General features: G+C 50.4%; 2 protein-coding genes across 2 annotated transcripts; both read left to right on the top strand.

The window, feature by feature from the left end:
- Nucleotides 1-1,090: 1,090 nt before the first annotated feature.
- On the top strand, nucleotides 1,091-9,249 carry dek (DEK proto-oncogene). The gene is made up of 13 exons (XM_056592524.1): nucleotides 1,091-1,155; nucleotides 1,779-1,926; nucleotides 2,152-2,235; nucleotides 2,433-2,531; nucleotides 2,715-2,824; nucleotides 3,388-3,482; nucleotides 3,773-3,902; nucleotides 4,412-4,735; nucleotides 6,441-6,575; nucleotides 6,673-6,769; nucleotides 6,934-7,079; nucleotides 7,615-7,683; nucleotides 8,418-9,249. The coding sequence occupies exons 2-13, from the start codon at nucleotides 1,827-1,829 to the stop codon at nucleotides 8,427-8,429; spliced, it is 1,401 nt and encodes a 466-aa protein (XP_056448499.1). The 5' UTR covers nucleotides 1,091-1,155; nucleotides 1,779-1,826; the 3' UTR covers nucleotides 8,430-9,249.
- A 122-nt stretch (nucleotides 9,250-9,371) lies between these two features.
- On the top strand, nucleotides 9,372-17,451 carry aldh5a1 (aldehyde dehydrogenase 5 family, member A1 (succinate-semialdehyde dehydrogenase)). Its single transcript, XM_056592523.1, has 10 exons — nucleotides 9,372-9,895; nucleotides 10,383-10,466; nucleotides 13,005-13,175; nucleotides 13,290-13,406; nucleotides 13,723-13,866; nucleotides 14,530-14,673; nucleotides 14,784-14,942; nucleotides 15,416-15,579; nucleotides 15,800-15,858; nucleotides 16,368-17,451. Exons 1-10 carry the CDS (start codon nucleotides 9,614-9,616, stop codon nucleotides 16,577-16,579), a joined length of 1,536 nt encoding a protein of 511 aa, XP_056448498.1. The 5' UTR covers nucleotides 9,372-9,613; the 3' UTR covers nucleotides 16,580-17,451.
- The last annotated feature ends 994 nt before the right edge of the window (nucleotides 17,452-18,445 follow it).

The raw sequence follows: 18,445 nt of genomic DNA on the forward strand, positions 1-18,445 counted from the left end.
GACACAGCTGTGACATTAAGGAGCGAACCACAGACGGGTCACTTTTGGATCCATAGGAAACATAGACGGAGAGGAGGAGCAGTAGCGTCTCTCACTCTGAAGTTGAATCTAACCACTTAACTAAAATAACAATGAATGTATTCCAACTTTGGTTTTTACTTTGAAACCACTAGGACAGGCGACACCATGACAAATAAATCCAGCATTTGTTGAGTAAGTAAAAAATGTCTAATGTTTGATACAATTTCAATAAGTTTTAACATAAAGAGCCTTTTTTGGTTAGAGAGGTCTTACCTGCTCCTCTATCTGATCAGCCTCCAGGTACAGTCGAGGTCATTCTCGACGCACAGCAACGCAATTCAAAGAAAAATATTGTTAGACAAAACTTGGTGGCATCTCTTTCCGTCAAGTTGAACGGAAAAAGTGTGAGTGAGGTTTAAAAATACTCCGGAGCGAGACAGCGGTCGGGGGCCAATCAGCACGAAGAGGCGCTGCTAGGCAACAACCTCCTCTTTTATCCATCATCCAACGGTATGGAAATCAAACCCTGCTCCACTTCTCCCCCTATCCGCGTCCTAGAGCGCCACCTAAAGGCGTCCCGGACACCTACATCACATCTTCATCCTCTGACACACATTATCAGATTATACCAACAAACTAACGGTTTTATGACGCAGAAAATAATCAATAAGGCTGCTTTATTTGTCGTTAATTGGATATAGATCAGATATATTAGATCGATTGTTCTCTAAACTATTTGAGAGCAAACGTGTGAGTAGGCTACTGTCAAAGATGACGTCAGACGCGGTCGGTTGAAGGCATTGACGCGTCATGAGAACGTTAAATTACGCCCCATAAGGGTTTAATAACGGATGTAAAGTAAGTTATAACAACGATGGGGGTTTGATAATTGATGTTCTAAGTTGTATGGTTGAATGGGGGGTCGAGACTCATTGATTCATTGATTCATTCATCAGGTCGGACGTCTCGCCGTCACCGCGGTCGTCTCGCGCGCGCTCCTGTGGTGTCCTGGTGACGTCACCCGGCGCTGGGCCAATCGGTGGGGCGGCCCGCCCTGTCTGCCCCGCCCCCTAAACAAACCGCCATTTGAAAAAACCCAAACAGAGAGAGAGCGACTGACACTCTGAGAGCCAGGTAAACTTTTATAACATTACTGACTAACACCAGGCACAGAGAATACTTTAATCTTTACGTCTTTACCCCGATTCATACACATTAATGTCGCTCGGCGGAGGTTTTTAAACACCTCGCCGGGCGAATAGGTTGTCCTGCACGGCTGCAACTTCACAGTGTTTCAAAGCGGGGCTAACGTAGCTTAGCATGCCGGTGGACCTCCGCCTCTCTGATCCCTCGCTAGAGGAAGAACACCGCCCGCCTGTGTGGTGTGTTCCCCACTGTAATTCGAGTCAGCCGTCCCACGGCGGGGTAAACCCAGGCTCAGTCGACGTGTATGTGGGGTATATTAACGTTAAACCGAGGGTGGGACCGGAGCGGCGGGGTTTAAACACCCGCAGCGCGCCAAGCCGCATTACCGCACGCCGCTACTCCTCCTCCGCACCGCCCATCTCTAACTAGTCATGCTTCATACATGGACCTCAAACTGCGTATTTTTGCGTGTTAATGCCACACGGCTGTCTTGTATTTATGTGCATTGCCCCGTTGAAGTGGGCTGTGACCGGCGTTGAATTTAATGCAAAACTTCCAAAGCCGTGCGGAACTTGAATTGGTATTGTGGATATGTTTTATTCGCCATCCAGGACGTTTTTATTCACTCCGCCCGACGAAGCTGAACAGACGCAGGGAATATGAGTGAGATTGAGGAGGTAGGGGTGGAAGCAGCGCCCTTTTCCGAGGAGGAGGCGGAGGAGACGCGGGAAGATGAGCCGGCGGACACGCCCACCCCAGGTAAAAGCCGCCTCGGGATTCCCGGTAAAAAAAAACTTCAACAAACCACCAAAGCCAATTTCTCAATCCATTCAATAGAAACAAATAACTAGTGGAGTGTCTTTGATGTTGCTTTGGTAATTCTTCTAGGTGCATGAAATACAGTGCTAGACTCGCAGCATTGATGGAAACCAATAGTTACAAGTGTTATAAAGTACCTGAGGTGAACTGTGTGGTTCTGTGCAGACCTGAGTTCGGAGGTAGCGCCCTTGTCCGTGGAGGAGGCGGAGGAGACACGGGAAGATGAGCCGGCGGACACGCCCACCCCAGGTAAAAGCCGCATCGGGATTCCCGGTAAAAAAAAACTTCAACAAACCACCAAAGCCAATTTCTCTTGAATCCATTCAATAGAAACAAATAACTAGTGGAGTTTCTTTGATGTTGCTTTGGTAATTCTTCTAGGTGCATGAACTACAGTGCTAGACTTGTTATAAAGTACCTGAGGTGAACTGTGTGGTTCTGTGCAGACCTGAGTTCGGAGGTGACGGGGAAGCGGACCAAGAAGACGGTGGCCCGGCTGGAGATCCAGATGGCCAAGCCCAAGGAGAAGCTGAAGGTGGAGGACGGTGAGGAGAACCCACACACTGTTCATCTGAGGGGAGGACATGATGCGTGTCCCTAAGGTAATCTCAGGGACACACGGCATCGGATAGTGATGAGCTTGTGGTCTCTGTTTTGTCTCTCGCTCCCTCTCTCACTCCCTCTCACTCTTCTGTCTGGTTTCTCTCTCTCTGGTCTCTCTCTCTCAGGGGGGGGGGATAAGTTGGGGGACATCCCGAGGACGAACCACATGATCGGGAAGCTGAAGCCAGGGGACCTGAAGCCGCTTCACTCCATCATGTTCGACCGGCCCGGCAAGGTGAGGGGTCAGAGGTCGTCTCGGGGTGAAGATGAGGGGTCAGAGGTTGTCTCGGAGTGAAGATGAGGGGTCAGAGGTCGTCTCGGGGTGAAGATGAGGGGTCAGAGGTCATCTCGGGGTGAAGGTGAGGGCAAGGTTCATGTCAGAACTCGGGGAGGGGTCATAGCAGCTCAAACCCAACAGGGGGCGAGCTTCACTCTAATCTGGATACCGGGCGCGTGCCAAAACCATTTTCTACATCCATGCCCTCGTACTCGTTCACCTCACCCTGGAGGCCGGAGAAAAATAGTACGTACATAGCATTGTGTAGCATCTTATCCTAGCTTATCTGTTGTATACGGGGAATGGCTTTACCTAGCGATTGTTAATGCTTGTGTATACTTTACCAACAGCGAAATATTGTTTTTCTTCTTCTGACAAATGTACTTGCTGTATGTTGCTTTGGATAAAAGCGTTTGCTAAACGCCCTGAATGGAGGCGGCGCGCGGTGGCAGTCAGTCAGCGAGAGGGACGGAGCAGCGTGTAGGGAAATGGAAATGTATGGCTCTGTCTGTCTCCCTCAGACCGCCAGCATGAGGAAGAACATGCGGCAGTTCAACGGCTTCCCCTTCGAGGTCAACAGCAAACAGTTCACCAAGAAGAGAGACAAGCTGCTCAGGTGGGTTCTTCTGTTCGGTTGGGTTCTCCTTTGGGGGGTTCCCCCCTGTTCAGGGTTCCCCCCTGTTCAGGGGGGAACCCTTAGACCCCAGGTGTAGGGTCTAGGGTGGTGAGGGTGTTTGACTCAGCTAAAAGGTTCTGGGTTCGATCCCCTGCTTTACCCATTCTTAGCTAAATTACATTTTAAGAAGAAGTTGTTGGTTCCACCGCGGTGCCAGAGGAGTGGGGATCAGAGGAGTGGGGGTCCTCTCTCCGCTGTGGGACGCTGAGCGCCTGTGTTCCGCTCCCCAGGTGGTCGTCGCTCACCAACCTGAAGCTGAGGGCCATCTGCAAGGTGCTGGACCTGGAGCAGAAGGGCAGCCAGGTGGACCTGATCAACCGCATCCTCATCTTCCTCAGCGCCCCCAAGAACAGCGGCAAGGTGGGTGCCCCTTGAACCCGGCCCCCCCGAGCCTCGCAGCCACCCGGGGTAACGCCCCATCCCAGCGGCCCCGTGCTCTCCCCGCCTCTCTCCCTCTCTTTTCTCCCCCACTGTCCTGTCCCTTTCACCCCTGGGGCTCAGGTGGGAGAGCGGGTCGGCTGGGAACCGGAAGGTTGCTGGTTCGATCCCCGGCTCCTCCTAGTGAGGGCCGAGGTGTCCCTGAGCGAGACACATTCCCCTGACTGCTCCTGACGAGCTGGCTGTCGTCCTGCGTGGTCGACTCCGCCGTCGGTGTGTGAATGTGTGCATGAATGGGTGAATGTTGTACAGCTCTTTGAGTGGCCGGGTTATAAAAGCGCTGTATATAAATGCGGTCCCTTTACCATTTACCCTGCCGCCCATGAAGAAGAACGCTTATATTAAAAGAAAAGCAATGAAGTACCAATAAAGTGAACTGAGCCCGGCTCCCTAAACTCACCCTGCGTTCCTCTCTGACCTCTGACCTGCAGCCACTGCTCTCCAAGAAGAAGAAGAAGAGCAAGAAGAGGCTGTCGGCCGGCGAGAGCAAGCCCCGCCCCAAGAGCACGTCGGCCAGCCCCAAGAAGACCAAGAGCGGCAGCAAGTCCAAGGCCATCGTCATGGAGTCCAGCAGCGACGAAGACGAGGAGGACGATGACGACAAGGCCGGGGCACGGGCCGAGGAGGAGGAGGACGATGAGGAAGAGGAGGAGGAGGAGGAGGAAGCCGAGGAGGAGGAGGAAGCCAAGGAGTCGGGGATCGAGAAGAGCGACGAGTCCGAAGACGATGGAGACGAGGAGGAAGAGTTGGAGGAGGTAATTCATGTTGGTTGGTTGTTTTTTCTTGTGACAGCAGCCCAGAGCCATGCCTCACATGGTGGTTCAGTCTGATATCTCTAGGTTCTTCCGTGTGTGTGTGTGTTGTGTGTGTGTGTGTGTGTGGTCAAAATGACCACGTTAATCTGTGCGTTCGTTTTAAAGATGAGACGCTGTGTGCTGTGTATCAGTTGGCCATGGGTAGAGCCCGACCGATAAAGGATTTTTAAGGCAGACACGAATATTTGGGGATTTAAAAATCGGACATTCCGATATTTCGGCCGGTGTATATTTTAAAAAGAAATTCCAGAAACGCGTAACAAAACTTTAACAGATTTCCCTAACTGTTCCGATCGGACCTACCGAGCTCGCTTGTAACCGGGGTAGACGGCTCGTACCCTAACTCAGTCCCTACGTGGTGTGCTGAACTTTAGTATTGTTCCTGATCTCTCCCTGGGTGAGTGCGATCTAACCTGTCCAGGGGGTTAGGTGCGAGGTACTCACCACAGGTCCACGGCCACCGTAGGGGAACAGCTCCGCGTCCCGCTGCACAGGCGACCGGCCCGCGTTCTACATTCTTCCTTCAGTTCACCGTGTTTATAATAATCCAAAAGGATCTCTCCTCAATGTCGCCGAGCAACGTGTGTCCACCGGGGTGCTTTCATTCACCCCTCTCTCTCCTGCTGAACCCAGGCACTCAGTCTCAGACTCCCAGCGTCGCCTGCCCACTCAGCTGTCGCTACTTACCTGTGATGAGCCCCTCAACACCGCCCCCTCTGGGTGATGTCAGTACTGACCCCAACTCTAAGGACCCGAAAACTAACCCTATACCTCGTCGTATCGTAACGCTAACATTGGTTATTTATGAGTCCTCACTAGAATAATAAGGTAATGCAGTTTAAAAATAAACTATTATTTTATTGTTTTATTGTCACAACATGAAAGTCTAAATCAAAACGTATTAAAGTTTATATCGGTCCGTTGGGCTCTACCCATGGGATCTTTTGCAATTAATCGTGATTAATCACAGAAGGAAAAAGAAATCGATTGACGGCACAAATTGATAGTTTGAAAACCATGACGGTCTCCACTGGTATCTGTACTGGTGAGGTACGCTCCAGATATCTAAACCATGACGGTCTCCACTGGTATCTGTACTGGTGAGGTACGCTCCAGATATCTAAACCATGACCGTCTCCACTGATATCTGTACTGGTGAGGTACGCTCCAGATATCTAAACCATGACGGTCTCCACTGGTATCTGTACTGGTGAGGTACGCTCCAGATATCTAAACCATGACGGTCTCCACTGGTATCTGTACTGGTGAGGTACGCTCCAGATATCTAAACCATGACCGTCTCCACTGGTATCTGTACTGGTGAGGTACGCTCCAGATATCTAAACCATGATCGTCTCCACTGGTATCTGTACTGGTGAGGTACGCTCCAGATATCTAAACCATGACGGTCTCCACTGGTATCTGTACTGGTGAGGTACGCTCCAGATATCTAAACCATGACCGTCTCCACTGGTATCTGTACTGGTGAGGTACGCTCCAGATATCTAAACCATGACGGTCTCCACTGGTATCTGTACTGGTGAGGTACGCTCCAGATATCTGTCAGGGCCTCACACACACCACGGTGCCCTCATGTGGACCTCCTTCCTAAACCTCCCAACTACCCCCCCCCCCCCCCCCTCAGTCTCCCAAGGCCAAACCGCCCGCCAGGAAACCCGCCGCCGGCAAACGGCCGCGCCCCCCAACGAAGAAGAGCCCCGCGCCCAAGAAGAGGTCCACGAAGGAGCTCTCAGAGTCAGAGGGCGAGGGGGACGGGAAGGTGAGGCAGAGCCCCCCCACCCCTTAACTCATGGGTTAACCTACCGGCTGGTTTCACCGTACTGACCCCTCTGTCTGTCCGTCCGTCCGTCCCTCAGCCCAAGAAGAAGGCCAGGAGAGCCGCTCCGTCCAAACCCACCGCCAAGTCCAAGAAGGCCGACAGCAGCAGCAACAGCAAGAAGACCAACAGCACAGGTAACCACGGCAACGCCTACCGTCAGAATGGCCCCCCCCAGGGTTAGGGTTAGGGCTAACCCTAACCCACTCAGCTCATGGCCCCCCCCAGGGGTCCCGGGCTGTAGTCCTGACCCCGGGTGTACGTCAGGTCTGAACCCCCCTCTCCCCCCCCCCTCCCCCAGTGTCTGAGGGGAGCTCTGACGACGACCGGCCGCTCATCAAGATGATGCGCGTGGCGCCGTCGGACGGGCAGCTGGAGGAGACGGTGCGCGGCCTGCTGGGGGACGCAGACCTGGAGGAGGTCACCATGAAGCAGATCTGCCAGAAGGTAAGGCCTAAAAAAATGTTTTGTTTGGTTCCGGTTTCGGTTTCCGGTTCAATTTATGTGCGACCCAAATTATTTTATGAGCTTTATAATAAAAAAATAGAAAATGTTTTTTTGTTTTTTTTATGCAAACCATAATTACGTTTTGGTACAGCACCTCTTCATTCTGTACAAGGATGAGCGAATTTTCTCGTTTTTAAATGAAAACAACCTACCGATCATTCGCTGCCGCTGGAAAAAATAAAATAAATCCCCTACCTACCCATGACCTCAACTGACAACCAACAGGAACCAAACTTTTTTGTTTTTTTAGGCCTAACCGTCAGTTACCGTCGTTAGGGATCCTTTGGGATCTTTGCGCCCTCAATTTACAGCATAGAAATTACACAATGAGGACAACAAATGTTATGGAGCTCTCGTCACAACAGGACACGTGTCCTAGTGCGTGTCCTAGCGCGTGTCCTACCGTCCGTCCTAGCGTGTCCCCTAGCGTGTGTCCTAGCGTGTGTCTGTGTGTCCTAACATGTGTCTGTCTCAGGTCTACGATGCGTACCCGGACCACGACTTGGCCAGCAGGAAGGACTTCATCAAGCAGACCGTCAAATCAGTGAGTGTTTGAGTCGTCGGGCTGCATTCCCATCGTCTGTCTGTCAGGGGTTCCCTCGGGTTAATCTCCCGGGAGTTTTCCTCCATCTCCATTTCCTCCTCTTAGCTCAAGAGTTGCTAGCATCAGACCCAACAGAGAAAGGACAATTTAGCTGACATATAGATGACGTTTAACAAGTACTTTATCGCTTTCCACTTTTGTTTTTGTGAGAGATGCTCACCCCGCTGGGCTCTCGAAGGCCCCGGTATTCTAACCGCTGGTTTCAGGTCTCGGCCCGCTCTGAATGCTGCAGTAGAAACTCTTATTAGTTCCGGCTCTAGTTTATCCAGGTGCCGTCTCAATTGGAAGACTCTAAATACATCCTAGCCATCGCGCGCTCAGGCCTCGGATGTCTTAAAGGGGACATATCATACCACCAGTGTGAGTGGGGTTAGCCTTACAAGCCGTTGAAAACTGCCCCATATGACATCACTAGTGGGCGTGTCCACCTAGATCTGTACCACTCCCACCTGGTGGTATAATGTGTCCCCTTTAAGTGAGGAGTCGCCAAATGAATTCAGATCAATATCCAGACCGCTGATTGGCTGAAGGAGACTGTCCATCAGTTGACGTTGGCGTCCAGACTGTCCCAAAGCTCCCGTCATCAGGCTGGTCTCCAGGCTAGCCAATCAGGGATAGGGCTTTAAGGAAAAGTCCACATCCTGTAGTGACCTAACTCTTTATTCTCCTTTCAGCTCATCACCTGACCTGGACACTGACTACCGTCTCGGCTCAACACAGGAGCTGTGCTCTGGCAGTCCGCCCGTTGTGTTGTGAACCAGCTGTTCTTCTGCCTCACTCACCCAGCTTACCCATTCATAGAATAAGCATCGTCTCACACCGTCGCCTACCTTTTGTTCTGCTGATAGATTCACTTTTTGGTTTTATTAGCCTTAGTCATAAGGTGTAATAGAACAAATATTATCAAACTTATTTTAATTGTGTATGAAGTCAGGAGGCCATGGACTCATCCTCAGTTTGTCGTCGTTCTACCGCCAACAAACCGATCACTAATCAATACACCGATCAGAAACGTACAGACCTAACCTTTAGACGTTTTGCAGGTCAAAATGAGTTCCTCAACATGTTCTTGTTTGCTAACATAATTAGATTATTTTCGGAACCAGTTCTCAGATATTGTGTTATGTAAATTTGTAAATATATTCTTGTTTTCCTGTTTTGGTATTCTTGATCGGTTTTGGAGCACGCCTGTGATTTAGTTTCACTTCAGGTTCACCTGTTGAAAGTGAACCAATCCTCGACTTTAAAATGTAATTCATTGGTGTTTAACCGATATCTTAACACAATGAAAATGAATATCTATAATTTGTTTAACAGCCTCGACCATGTCGAGGTTGGCTATTGATTGTAGAACTGGACATGTAACTAATTGGATAATTGAGAATAAGACACAGATCTGTATCTTCTCTGGTTATGTCGAATCATGAAGCTGAAGAATACACTCCCAATTTTCAAAAACGATTTTGTGGGAATAATAAAACATGTTTTTTCTAATAATTGTTCTTGATGTGTTTATAACAAGCCTCCAATCAGAACTGCTCAGCTCTAGTCGCTAGGGGGCGGAGATGTTTACAGAAGCATTTGCAGAACAACTCCTTAAAACAGCCCTTGAATAGGATGATGACCTACGGACCCGGTTCAGCTATTGTGTTAGTGCACGATGCCGTGTAAGACCGCCTTCAAGCCACAAACCAGCTGAAGCCAAACCGAGCCGCCTAGCGGTGAAGCCCGCCCACTGAGACTCGATAAGAGTGCCGTGTTGCCAGATTGGGCCATATTTCTCGCCCAATCTTGCAACCCTGAAAGAGACAGCAGACCCAAAAGAAGCCAGTCTCACGGAGCACCACGACACAGCCCCTTTTCCCAGAAGATGGGTAGCTTCTGCCTCCTACGGACCCGGTTTCTCCTCCGCCCGTTCGTACCTTCCGCCGCCATGCAGCGTACATACAGCCTCGACGTGTCCCCCGAGCTGGTGCGGAACCAGGCGTACATCGACGGCCGCTGGACCTCCGCCGCCGCTGACTTCCCCGTCCTGGACCCGGCCAGCGGGGCGCTGATCGCCCGGGTGGCGGACTGCGGTCCCGCGGAGGCCAAGCAGGCCGTGGACGCGGCGTACAAGGCGTTCCACACCTGGAAGCAACAAACCGCGAAGGTGCATTGCTGTGCATGACTGTAGTCATCATTATCGGCCAATTAACCAAACCAGATCCAACCTGCAGACCTGTCACCCGGGACTGGCAGGGTCATCTGGGTGAAGGGTCTATGTGTGTTTCTGTGTCTGGTCTGGATGTCTGTCTGCTTCCCTGACCCCCTGTCTGTCGTTTTGAAGGGTCTGTTATGCAACGGTGCCGTGGGGTTGGGGTTTGAGGGGTGCGCACAGCACATTGGCTGTCAGTGCAATGAACGTACGATTGGTTATTCGTGCAGTAAACTAATCTATTAATCAGTATTCCCTAGAAGAGGGGACGTTATAAGACCCTAACTGGAAAACAGGCGCACAACACAGCTACACACATGGCATACTGATTTAAGGGATGTAAACTTGAATTGTAACCTTTGATCGCTCACTACTAAAGCCTGCTGCTGTTCAGTAACCATCAGACAGCCTTCATCTTCTTCGTGTTGTGTTTGGGTTACAGGAGCGTAGCGACCTCCTGCGGCGGTGGTATGAACTGATGGTGAAGCACAAGGACGAGCTCGCCCGGATCGTCACCTTTGAATGCGTGAGTTACGCAGTGGCGGCGCCAGAGATTTTTTCTTGCTGGTGCTACAGTGGGTCTGAGACTCTGAGTTATTCAGTGATGGTGCTGAGGGATGTACTGTGCGGTATTGCAAATATATATTCGCAAGGCAAGACGCGTGGTGTTCAAAAGGTTCAAGCATTATGTAAATGCCTCTGTTGATTCACAAGCAACAGCAATTAATAGATCTCATATAGAAGTGAACTGTGACAGTGTCAACAGCATCGGAGAGAACCCGGGCTACACAGAGCATAAACAAGCAAACCAACAGAGCATCCGACCCACAGTGGACGACAGGGGCGATACTAGGTTCAGAGCTTTAGGGGTGCTGAGCACCCAATGAGCCCCACTGCCACCACCCACCCTAAAAAAAAATGATGTCTATTGAAAAATAACTTTTTTTTGGAGCCCTTTCCAGAACACCAGCTTTATTGTGCCAGTTCACACAGACAGCCCCCTGTAACAAACACAAAACCTTCTTCACTCAACTGGTTTTCCTGACCGTTAACTTCATGTGCCTCCTTTTGTATCAACAGTCATTTGATTTGATTAAACTCTATTGTCATTGAACTAAGTAACAGGTACTTCTGTAAATTATTTACAAATGGCAATCTCTAATCTACTTGGTTGCACACCTGTCTGAACTTTTATAAAACAATATAAGTCATAAATAATAAAACAAGCTTCACATCAAGAGCAAAAAAAAAGGAGGTAAACCCAAAAAGTCCAAAGGTCTTGAAAATACTCATGAATACTCATGAATCCCCATTTGACTCTTCAAAGTATGCAGGTAATACACTCTACTTTGGGAGAGTTATTCTATGTCACCGCACTTTGAGGGTGGCAAACCTGTCAATTGGTGTTCAATTCTTTCGAGACTATGGGGTATCCACCACAAAATAATAATTATAATCAGCACAAATCTAGGCCTAAAAATCAACTGCACTCACCATTGATGATTTCAGAGGAGTACCTTTGCTGATTGCCCAACTGTTGTGAAGGGTACTGTTTCAATGCTGGCCGACGGGGGCCTTCCTCAGGCTGCTGGCGAACATCGCTAACCGTATACCCCCTAGCACTAGTCATGGACCTATTAAAGGCACTAGTAGCAGCTTCATCCTCCACGTCACTTCTTGTTCCTCTTCTTCGCCCTCAAACTCCTTCGGTGAACTGCTGTCTTCCTCATTCCCACTTACTTCTTTCTGGATGTCACTTTCAATTAAGACGGGCTGAGGCGCCACCGATTCCTCTGGATGAGGTCGATTTCTCACTAAAAATCAATCCATTTTTCACGTCAGCCAAAATAATTCATGCTAGCTTGTACAAGCATAATGTTCAATGTAGCTGCTATAAATCTCTCCCGTGAGTGACAGTGAGTGACAGCACCACTTTAAGTGAGCTTAGATCAGCTTAACTGATCTGAGGACGGCAACGGCAAGACATTGACAACGAACTGACCACAAACAAGCTGAAGTGTAAAGTGGATCTGACCTTAGACCAGCACAGAGTTTATAACTTTATTGCTGCCACTGCGTGGCTGCTATGGTAATTGTGGGCGCTGTTTCACTAGATCAACTGGAGAAACGAGCTACAATCAAAACTATACAGAGAAAGCAGACAATTTGTATGTCGAATTTCAGTTAATTTCTTGGTGGTGCTATTGTATTTTCTGCCGGTGCTATAACAGCAGCAAGCACCACCCCAGCACCGCCCCTGAAGTGAAGTAACAAGTAACGTATTGTAATACAATAACGGTCATAACATCAAAGGTCCGTAGTTCAGTTGATTTGAATAGACGTTGAACTTTGAAAGTTGTTAATAATTATATAAAATAATTCTTAGTGGTGTGCATCACGAATACAAAACTAGGAAGTGCACCCCCCCCCCCCCCCCCTTCATCAGAGGTCTTCATCAGCTGGGCATTCTACAGGAAACAGGGAATATTAAGTATTATCACACAAATATTAAGTGAAAGAAGTGTTCTTGGGTCAGGCCTGAGGTATGTTTGTAGTAATGTGTGTGTGTGTGTGTGTGTCATATGTCTGTGTGTTTGTATGTTATGTCTGTGTGTGTGTGTGTCTGCGTGTGTTATGTGTGTATGTGTGTGTGTGTTATTATGTGTATGACGTGTGTGTGTGTGTGTGTATGTCTGTGTGTGTCTCTGTGTGTGTGTGTGTGTGTGTGTGTGTGTGTCTCCGTGTGTGTGTCTCTGTGTGTGCGTCTCTGTGTGTGTATATGTGTCTGTGTGTGTGTGTGCGTCTCTGTGTGTGTGTGTGTATGTCTCTGTCTTTGTGTGTGTGTCTGTGTGTGCGTGTGTGTGTGTCTCTGTGTGTGTATGTCTCTGTGTGCGTCTCTGTGTGTGTGCGTCTGTGTGTGTGTGTGTGTGTCTCTTTGTGTGTTCATGTGTCTCTGTGTGTGTGTGTCTCTTTGTGTTTGTGTGTGTTTGTGTGCGTCTGTGTGTTTGTATGTCTCTGTGTGTGTGTGTGTGTGTGTGTGTGCGTCTCTGTGTGTGTGTCTCAGGGTAAGCCCCTCCCCGAGGCCCTGGGGGAGGTGGGCTACTCTGCCGGCTTCCTGGAGTGGTACTCGGAGGAGGCGAGGCGTTGCTACGGCGACATCGTGCCCTCGCCGTTCCGCGACCGCAAGATCCTCCTCCTCAAGCAGCCGGTGGGCGTGGCCTCCATCATCACGCCGGTCAGCTGGTTCACAACCTCTATTGATTAATGCTCCTCATTTTTTGTGACGACGCTACGAGCTGGCGGTCTGCATGCAGACCTTTGACCTCTGACCTCTGACCTGTGACCCCAGTGGAACTTCCCCAGCGCCATGATCACCAGGAAGGTGGGGGCGGCGCTGGCGGCGGGCTGCACCGTGGTGGTGAAGCCGGCCGAGGACACGCCCCTCTCTGCCTTGGCACTGGCCCAGGTCCGTAAGCCCCGCCCCCCACACTACACCTCAGCCAATCACAACACGACAGCCAATCACAAACACTACAGCCAATTAAAATCACTATATCCAATTAAGAACACTAGAGCCAATTAATAACGCTAAATCCAATTAAGAACACTAGAGCCGATTACAAACACTATAGCCAATCCCAATTCAGCATACAAAGACGTGTGTGTGTGTGTGTGTGTGTGTGTGTGTGTGTGTGTGTGTGTGTGTGTGTGTGTGTGTGTGTGTGTGTGTGTGTGTGTGTGTGTGTGTGTGTGTGTGTGTGTGTGTGTGTGTGTGTGTGCAGCTGGCGGACCAGGCGGGGATCCCGGCGGGGGTGTTCAACGTGGTGCCCTGCTCCCGGGAGAAGACCCCCGCGGTGGGGGAGGTCCTCTGCACCGACCCCCTGGTGGCAAAGGTCTCCTTCACCGGCTCCACCGCCACCGGGAAGGTCTGACGCCCGCCCGTCTCTCTCTCTCTCTCTCCCTGTCTGTCTGTCTGTCTCTCTCTCTCTCCCTGTATCTGTTGTCTTTCTCTCCCTTTGTCTGTCTCTCTCTCTGTCTGTCTCTCGCTTCCTGTCTGTCTCTCTCCCTGTCTGTCTGTCTATCCATCCCTCTCTGTCTCTCTCTGTCTCTCTGCCTGTGTGTCTGTCTGTTTTCTTTCTCTCCCTTTCTGTCTGTCTCTCTCTCCCTGTGTCTGTTTTCTTTCTCTCCCTTTCTGTCTGTCTCTCTCTCCCTGTGTCTGTTTTCTTTCTCTCCCTTTCTGTCTGTCTCTCTCTCCCTGTGTCTGTTTTCTTTCTCTCCCTTTCTGTCTGTCTCTCTCTGTCTCTCTCCCTGTGTCTGTTTTCTTTCTCTCTCTCCTGTTTTTAGGCCCTATCTAAGCTATGTGCTGGCTGTCTCTCTCTCTGACTGTGTCTTTCTGTCTGTCTCTTTCCCTGTCTTCCATCCTGATCACTGTCTGAGCTTATAGTCCACATGTGAGCTGTAGTGGTGGATTTGAATATTTATTATTTAAGTCAAGTGATTAAATGTTAGTGAACCGGAGATAGAGTGAGTGTTCTGATGGCTGCTCTGCCACACGGGGTCTCGTGGTGTCTGTCCGCCTGTCCGTCTAGATCCTGCTGAGGCACGCGGCCGACACGGTGAAGAAGGTCTCCATGGAGCTGGGGGGCAACGCCCCCTTCATCGTGTTCGACAGCGCCGACGTGGACAAGGCCGTGGCCGGCGCCATGGGGTCAAAGTTCAGGAACACCGGCCAGGTGAGGTCACTGGGAGGTCACGGAGAGGGGAGAACTCTGATCTGGGCGACGACGTCGTCACTTAACACGACGACGACCTCATGCCCCCCGCGGTGCCCCCCTCCCTGCAGACGTGCGTGTGCTCCAACCGCTTCCTGGTTCAGAGCGGCGTCCACGACGCCTTCGTGGAGAAGCTGGGCGTGGCCATGGACGCCCAGCTGAGGATGGGCCACGGGGCCGAGCCCGGGGTGACCCAGGGCCCGCTCATCAACGCCCGGGCCGCCGAGAAGGTGAGCACGCCGCCCGGACCGGAGTCCGCGGGTTTCACTGTCACCGTGAAGGGGTCTGTTGACGAGGGGCGGCGTGGGGCTCAGGAGGGAGAGCGCGTCGGCTGGTGACCCGAGGGTCGCTGGTTCGATCCCCGGCTCCTCCCAGCCGAGTGTCGAGGTGTCCCTGAGCGAGGCGCCTCACCCCGACTGCTCCTGACCAGCTGGCCGTCGCCCTGCGTGGTCGACACCGCCGTCGGGGTGTGAATGATTGAATGAATGGGTGAATGGGGGGCAGTATTGTAAAGCGCTTTGAGCGGCCACTGGTTAGAAAAGCGCTGTAGTTATGCAGTCTGTTTATCATTTAGCGTGACATCAACACAGTCATTTGGGGCCGGTGATGCCAGGAGCCCTTTGAGTCCCCCCCCCAGTTTGAGGGCCCCTATGACCCCTGACCCCCGTTGTCTCCCTGCTGCCCCCCCTCCCTTGGCCTCCAGGTGGCGCACCAGGTGGAGGACGCGGTGTCCCGGGGTGCCCGGGTCCTGAGGGGGGGGAAGCGCGGGGAGGGGTCCTACATGGAGCCCACCCTGTTGACGGGCGTTACCACGGAGATGCTCTGCACCAAGGAGGAGACCTTCGGACCCCTGCTGCCAGTCATCAGGTCTGGACCAATCACGGCCTTGCAGGAGTAGCCATGACAAATGATACAAATAACCAACGTCATGTATTTTATCGTTATAGATGCGTGGTTCAATAGTTATTAATAAAAGGATATTTCAACATTGAAATCCCGCCAACAGGGGGCGGTGGAGTGGGTACGATTGTGTGTTTAGTGGGTGAAACTGTTTGTTTTGTGGCTAAGATTGTGTGTTTGCCGGCAGGTTCAACACAGAGAGGGAGGCGCTGGCTATCGCTAACGCGACCGACGTGGGGCTAGCAGGTGAGTGTCACTCAAAACCAGCAGCAGCCGTTCTGCATTAACAAAGTCTCCAGTTCATCAGTGTTTGAGGTCCATGCCTGTCCTCTGAAGGTGTCTTTAGACCTGGTGGTTTGTTATCGGAGCTACGCTGTCATTAAGAAGGCACTCGATTCCAAGTGGCACACAGTTAACTCAGATCATTGAGGAGCAGCTAGGCCCGTCTTGCTTAAGGATGGCTTCAGACGTTGCACCCAGGTCTTCTCTAACCCTGTTGATGCTCTCTCTCTCTCTCTCTCTCTCTCTCTCTCTCTCTCTCTCTCTCTCTCTCTCTCTCTCTCTCTCTCTCTCTCTCTCTCTCTCTCTCTCTCCTCTCTCTCTCTCTCTCTCTCTCTCTCTCTCTCTCTCTCTCTCTCTCTCTCTCTCTCTCTCTCTCTCTCTCTCTCTCTCTCTCTCTCTCTCTCTCTCTCTCTCTCTCTCTCTCTCTCTCTCTCTCTCTCTCTCTCTCTCTCTCTGTTCCCCCCCCCCCCCAGGCTACTTCTTCTCCCAGGACGTGAGTCAGATCTGGCGCGTGGCCGAGGCCCTGGAGACGGGCATGGTGGGGGTGAACGAGGGGCTGCTGTCCACCCCGGAGGCCGCCTTCGGGGGGGTGAAGCAGTCGGGCCTGGGCAGCGAGGGCTCCAAGTACGGCATCCAGGAGTACCTCCACATCAAGTACATGTGCTTCGGCGGGCTGGAGGCCTGAGCGTCGCCGCGGCAACGGTCGGGGCCTCCCCCGACGACCGGTTGCCATGGAAGCAAGGGGGTCACGGGGCCTAGTGACCCCCCCCCCCCCCCCCCCCCCTGACTGGATCCTTATCCACCTACGGGCTATCTTGGTTCTATGCACTAGCTGGTTGGAGGGGAACCGAATGCTGAGCATTCGGTTCCCCTCCAACCAGCTAGTGCATAGAACCAAGATAGCCCGTAGGTGGATAAGGAACTTGTTCCGATGAAAGGAATTTAGTTTCCAACGCGCTGGCGGCGAAAAAAAACAGAGCAGCTGAGAATTAGACTCGTAATCTTGAGTCCTCTGTTACAGGAGTCTGCAGGGTGATAAAATACAATAATATGCTGTGATAATATTTGTGCACAAGTTCTTTGCCGCCCAAAATTGAGTCCTAATCTGTATTCTTGTCGCAAAAAAAAGAGAGAAATATTTTAGAATTTAATTGGAAAGATGATTGATCTTTCTGGTAATTGTTTCATGAAAAGACTGTTTGTGTCGGTGCATGATTTACGTATTAAACCTGAGGTCAAACTTTTCCCACAAGCTAAAAAAAACTAATCGGTGTATAGGTCCTTTAACATCCGTCCTCATGTTCTGTGTAGTTTAACTTTGACCGGACCATGTGCCAAGATAACACGATAACGCAGGTGACGATAATTATTAATAAATCTAGTCTAAGATTTACAGCCTAGATGTCCTCAAACCTGTTTTTGTCTGAACTTGTTGATTGTGTGTATCATGTTGTATTGTTTTTAATGTAGATACAATATGTGACGTCATATAGACCCTACTGTGTATTTCTAATGTTTAGAAGAATGGAAATAATTACAATAAATGTTTTGATATTTTAAATTTTCTTGTGGTTGAGTCGGTTTGTTCCGGACAGAACGTAAACGTTGTAATGTTGGTATGATTATATTAGATTTCAATAAATAATTGAATACATAACATAGTATACAAAGGGACCAAGAACATAAGCTAATTTAATTTAGTATATGCTACACGTGAACCTCCTAATATGGCGCAATTTGATGGGTTCGCTCTCGGGATATTGGGCAATATCCCGTGATTGAGATCTCAAACTCGGGATATTGCGTGACGGTCGCCTCGTCGCGCTAATAAAAACAAATAAATCTCAACAAAAAGTGTTATCTTGTTTATTTTTTGGAGTGTTCGCGTGTAGTATTCACCTCAGGCTCTGTGAATAGTGGGGAACAGCCCCTGAGACCGAAGGTCGAGGGGGCTATTCAGCGAATAATTGTTTAATATAACCTTAATAGTCAACTGTATATTAGTAACTTAATATATAACACAGTGTGTATTCGTTCTCCACAACAACAGTGTCGTTATGAACCGGTATGAACCAGATCGGGACAGGCCTTGTTATGCAGGATTTAAAGTGTAAACCTTTATTGAATAACTTCCTGTTACAAAGCCAGAGCTGATCAGTAGCCGGGGCAGCACAGCGCTAGCACCCAGCGCTAGTGGAACATGAGTCAGCATGTCCCCTTGGTTTGAACACTGCAAAGCATGCTAGTTTGAGAACAACACTAAGAACGCCTTCTTGTAAGCCAGAAGATAACACTAAGGAGTTCTTGGTGTTTTAGCGCTGGAAAGTAAACACACTTGTAAGTATAACGTACGAGCTGAGTACTAGTTTGAAGCACGTCTCCCAAGGCCCTGGGAACGGCAGGGCCATTTCCCAAGATGCATCTTGAGAGTACAAAGGTAGCGTATCCCGACATAACCCCATCTGAGTCTACACTTCATGTCCCGGCCATGACCCCAAAGCCACACCCCCAGTCAGGTCAGCCACGCCCCCAGTCAGGTGAGCCACGCCCC

This window comes from Gadus chalcogrammus, chromosome 6 (genome assembly GCF_026213295.1).
Source record: "Gadus chalcogrammus isolate NIFS_2021 chromosome 6, NIFS_Gcha_1.0, whole genome shotgun sequence".
Lineage (NCBI taxonomy): Eukaryota > Metazoa > Chordata > Actinopteri > Gadiformes > Gadidae > Gadus > Gadus chalcogrammus.

Bases quoted from the DNA above. Each gene is read 5' to 3' on its own strand.
- aldh5a1 (XM_056592523.1), top strand. From the start codon at position 9,614: ATGGGTAGCTTCTGCCTCCTACGGACCCGGTTTCTCCTCCGCCCGTTC. The intron at 9,896-10,382 runs GTGCATTGCTGT...TTTGGGTTACAG, and splicing joins GGAAGCAACAAACCGCGAAG to GAGCGTAGCGACCTCCTGCG. The intron at 13,407-13,722 runs GTCCGTAAGCCC...GTGTGTGTGCAG, and splicing joins CTGCCTTGGCACTGGCCCAG to CTGGCGGACCAGGCGGGGAT.
- dek (XM_056592524.1), top strand. From the start codon at position 1,827: ATGAGTGAGATTGAGGAGGTAGGGGTGGAAGCAGCGCCCTTTTCCGAG. The intron at 2,236-2,432 runs GTAAAAGCCGCA...GGTTCTGTGCAG, and splicing joins GGCGGACACGCCCACCCCAG to ACCTGAGTTCGGAGGTGACG. The intron at 7,080-7,614 runs GTAAGGCCTAAA...TGTCTGTCTCAG, and splicing joins TGAAGCAGATCTGCCAGAAG to GTCTACGATGCGTACCCGGA.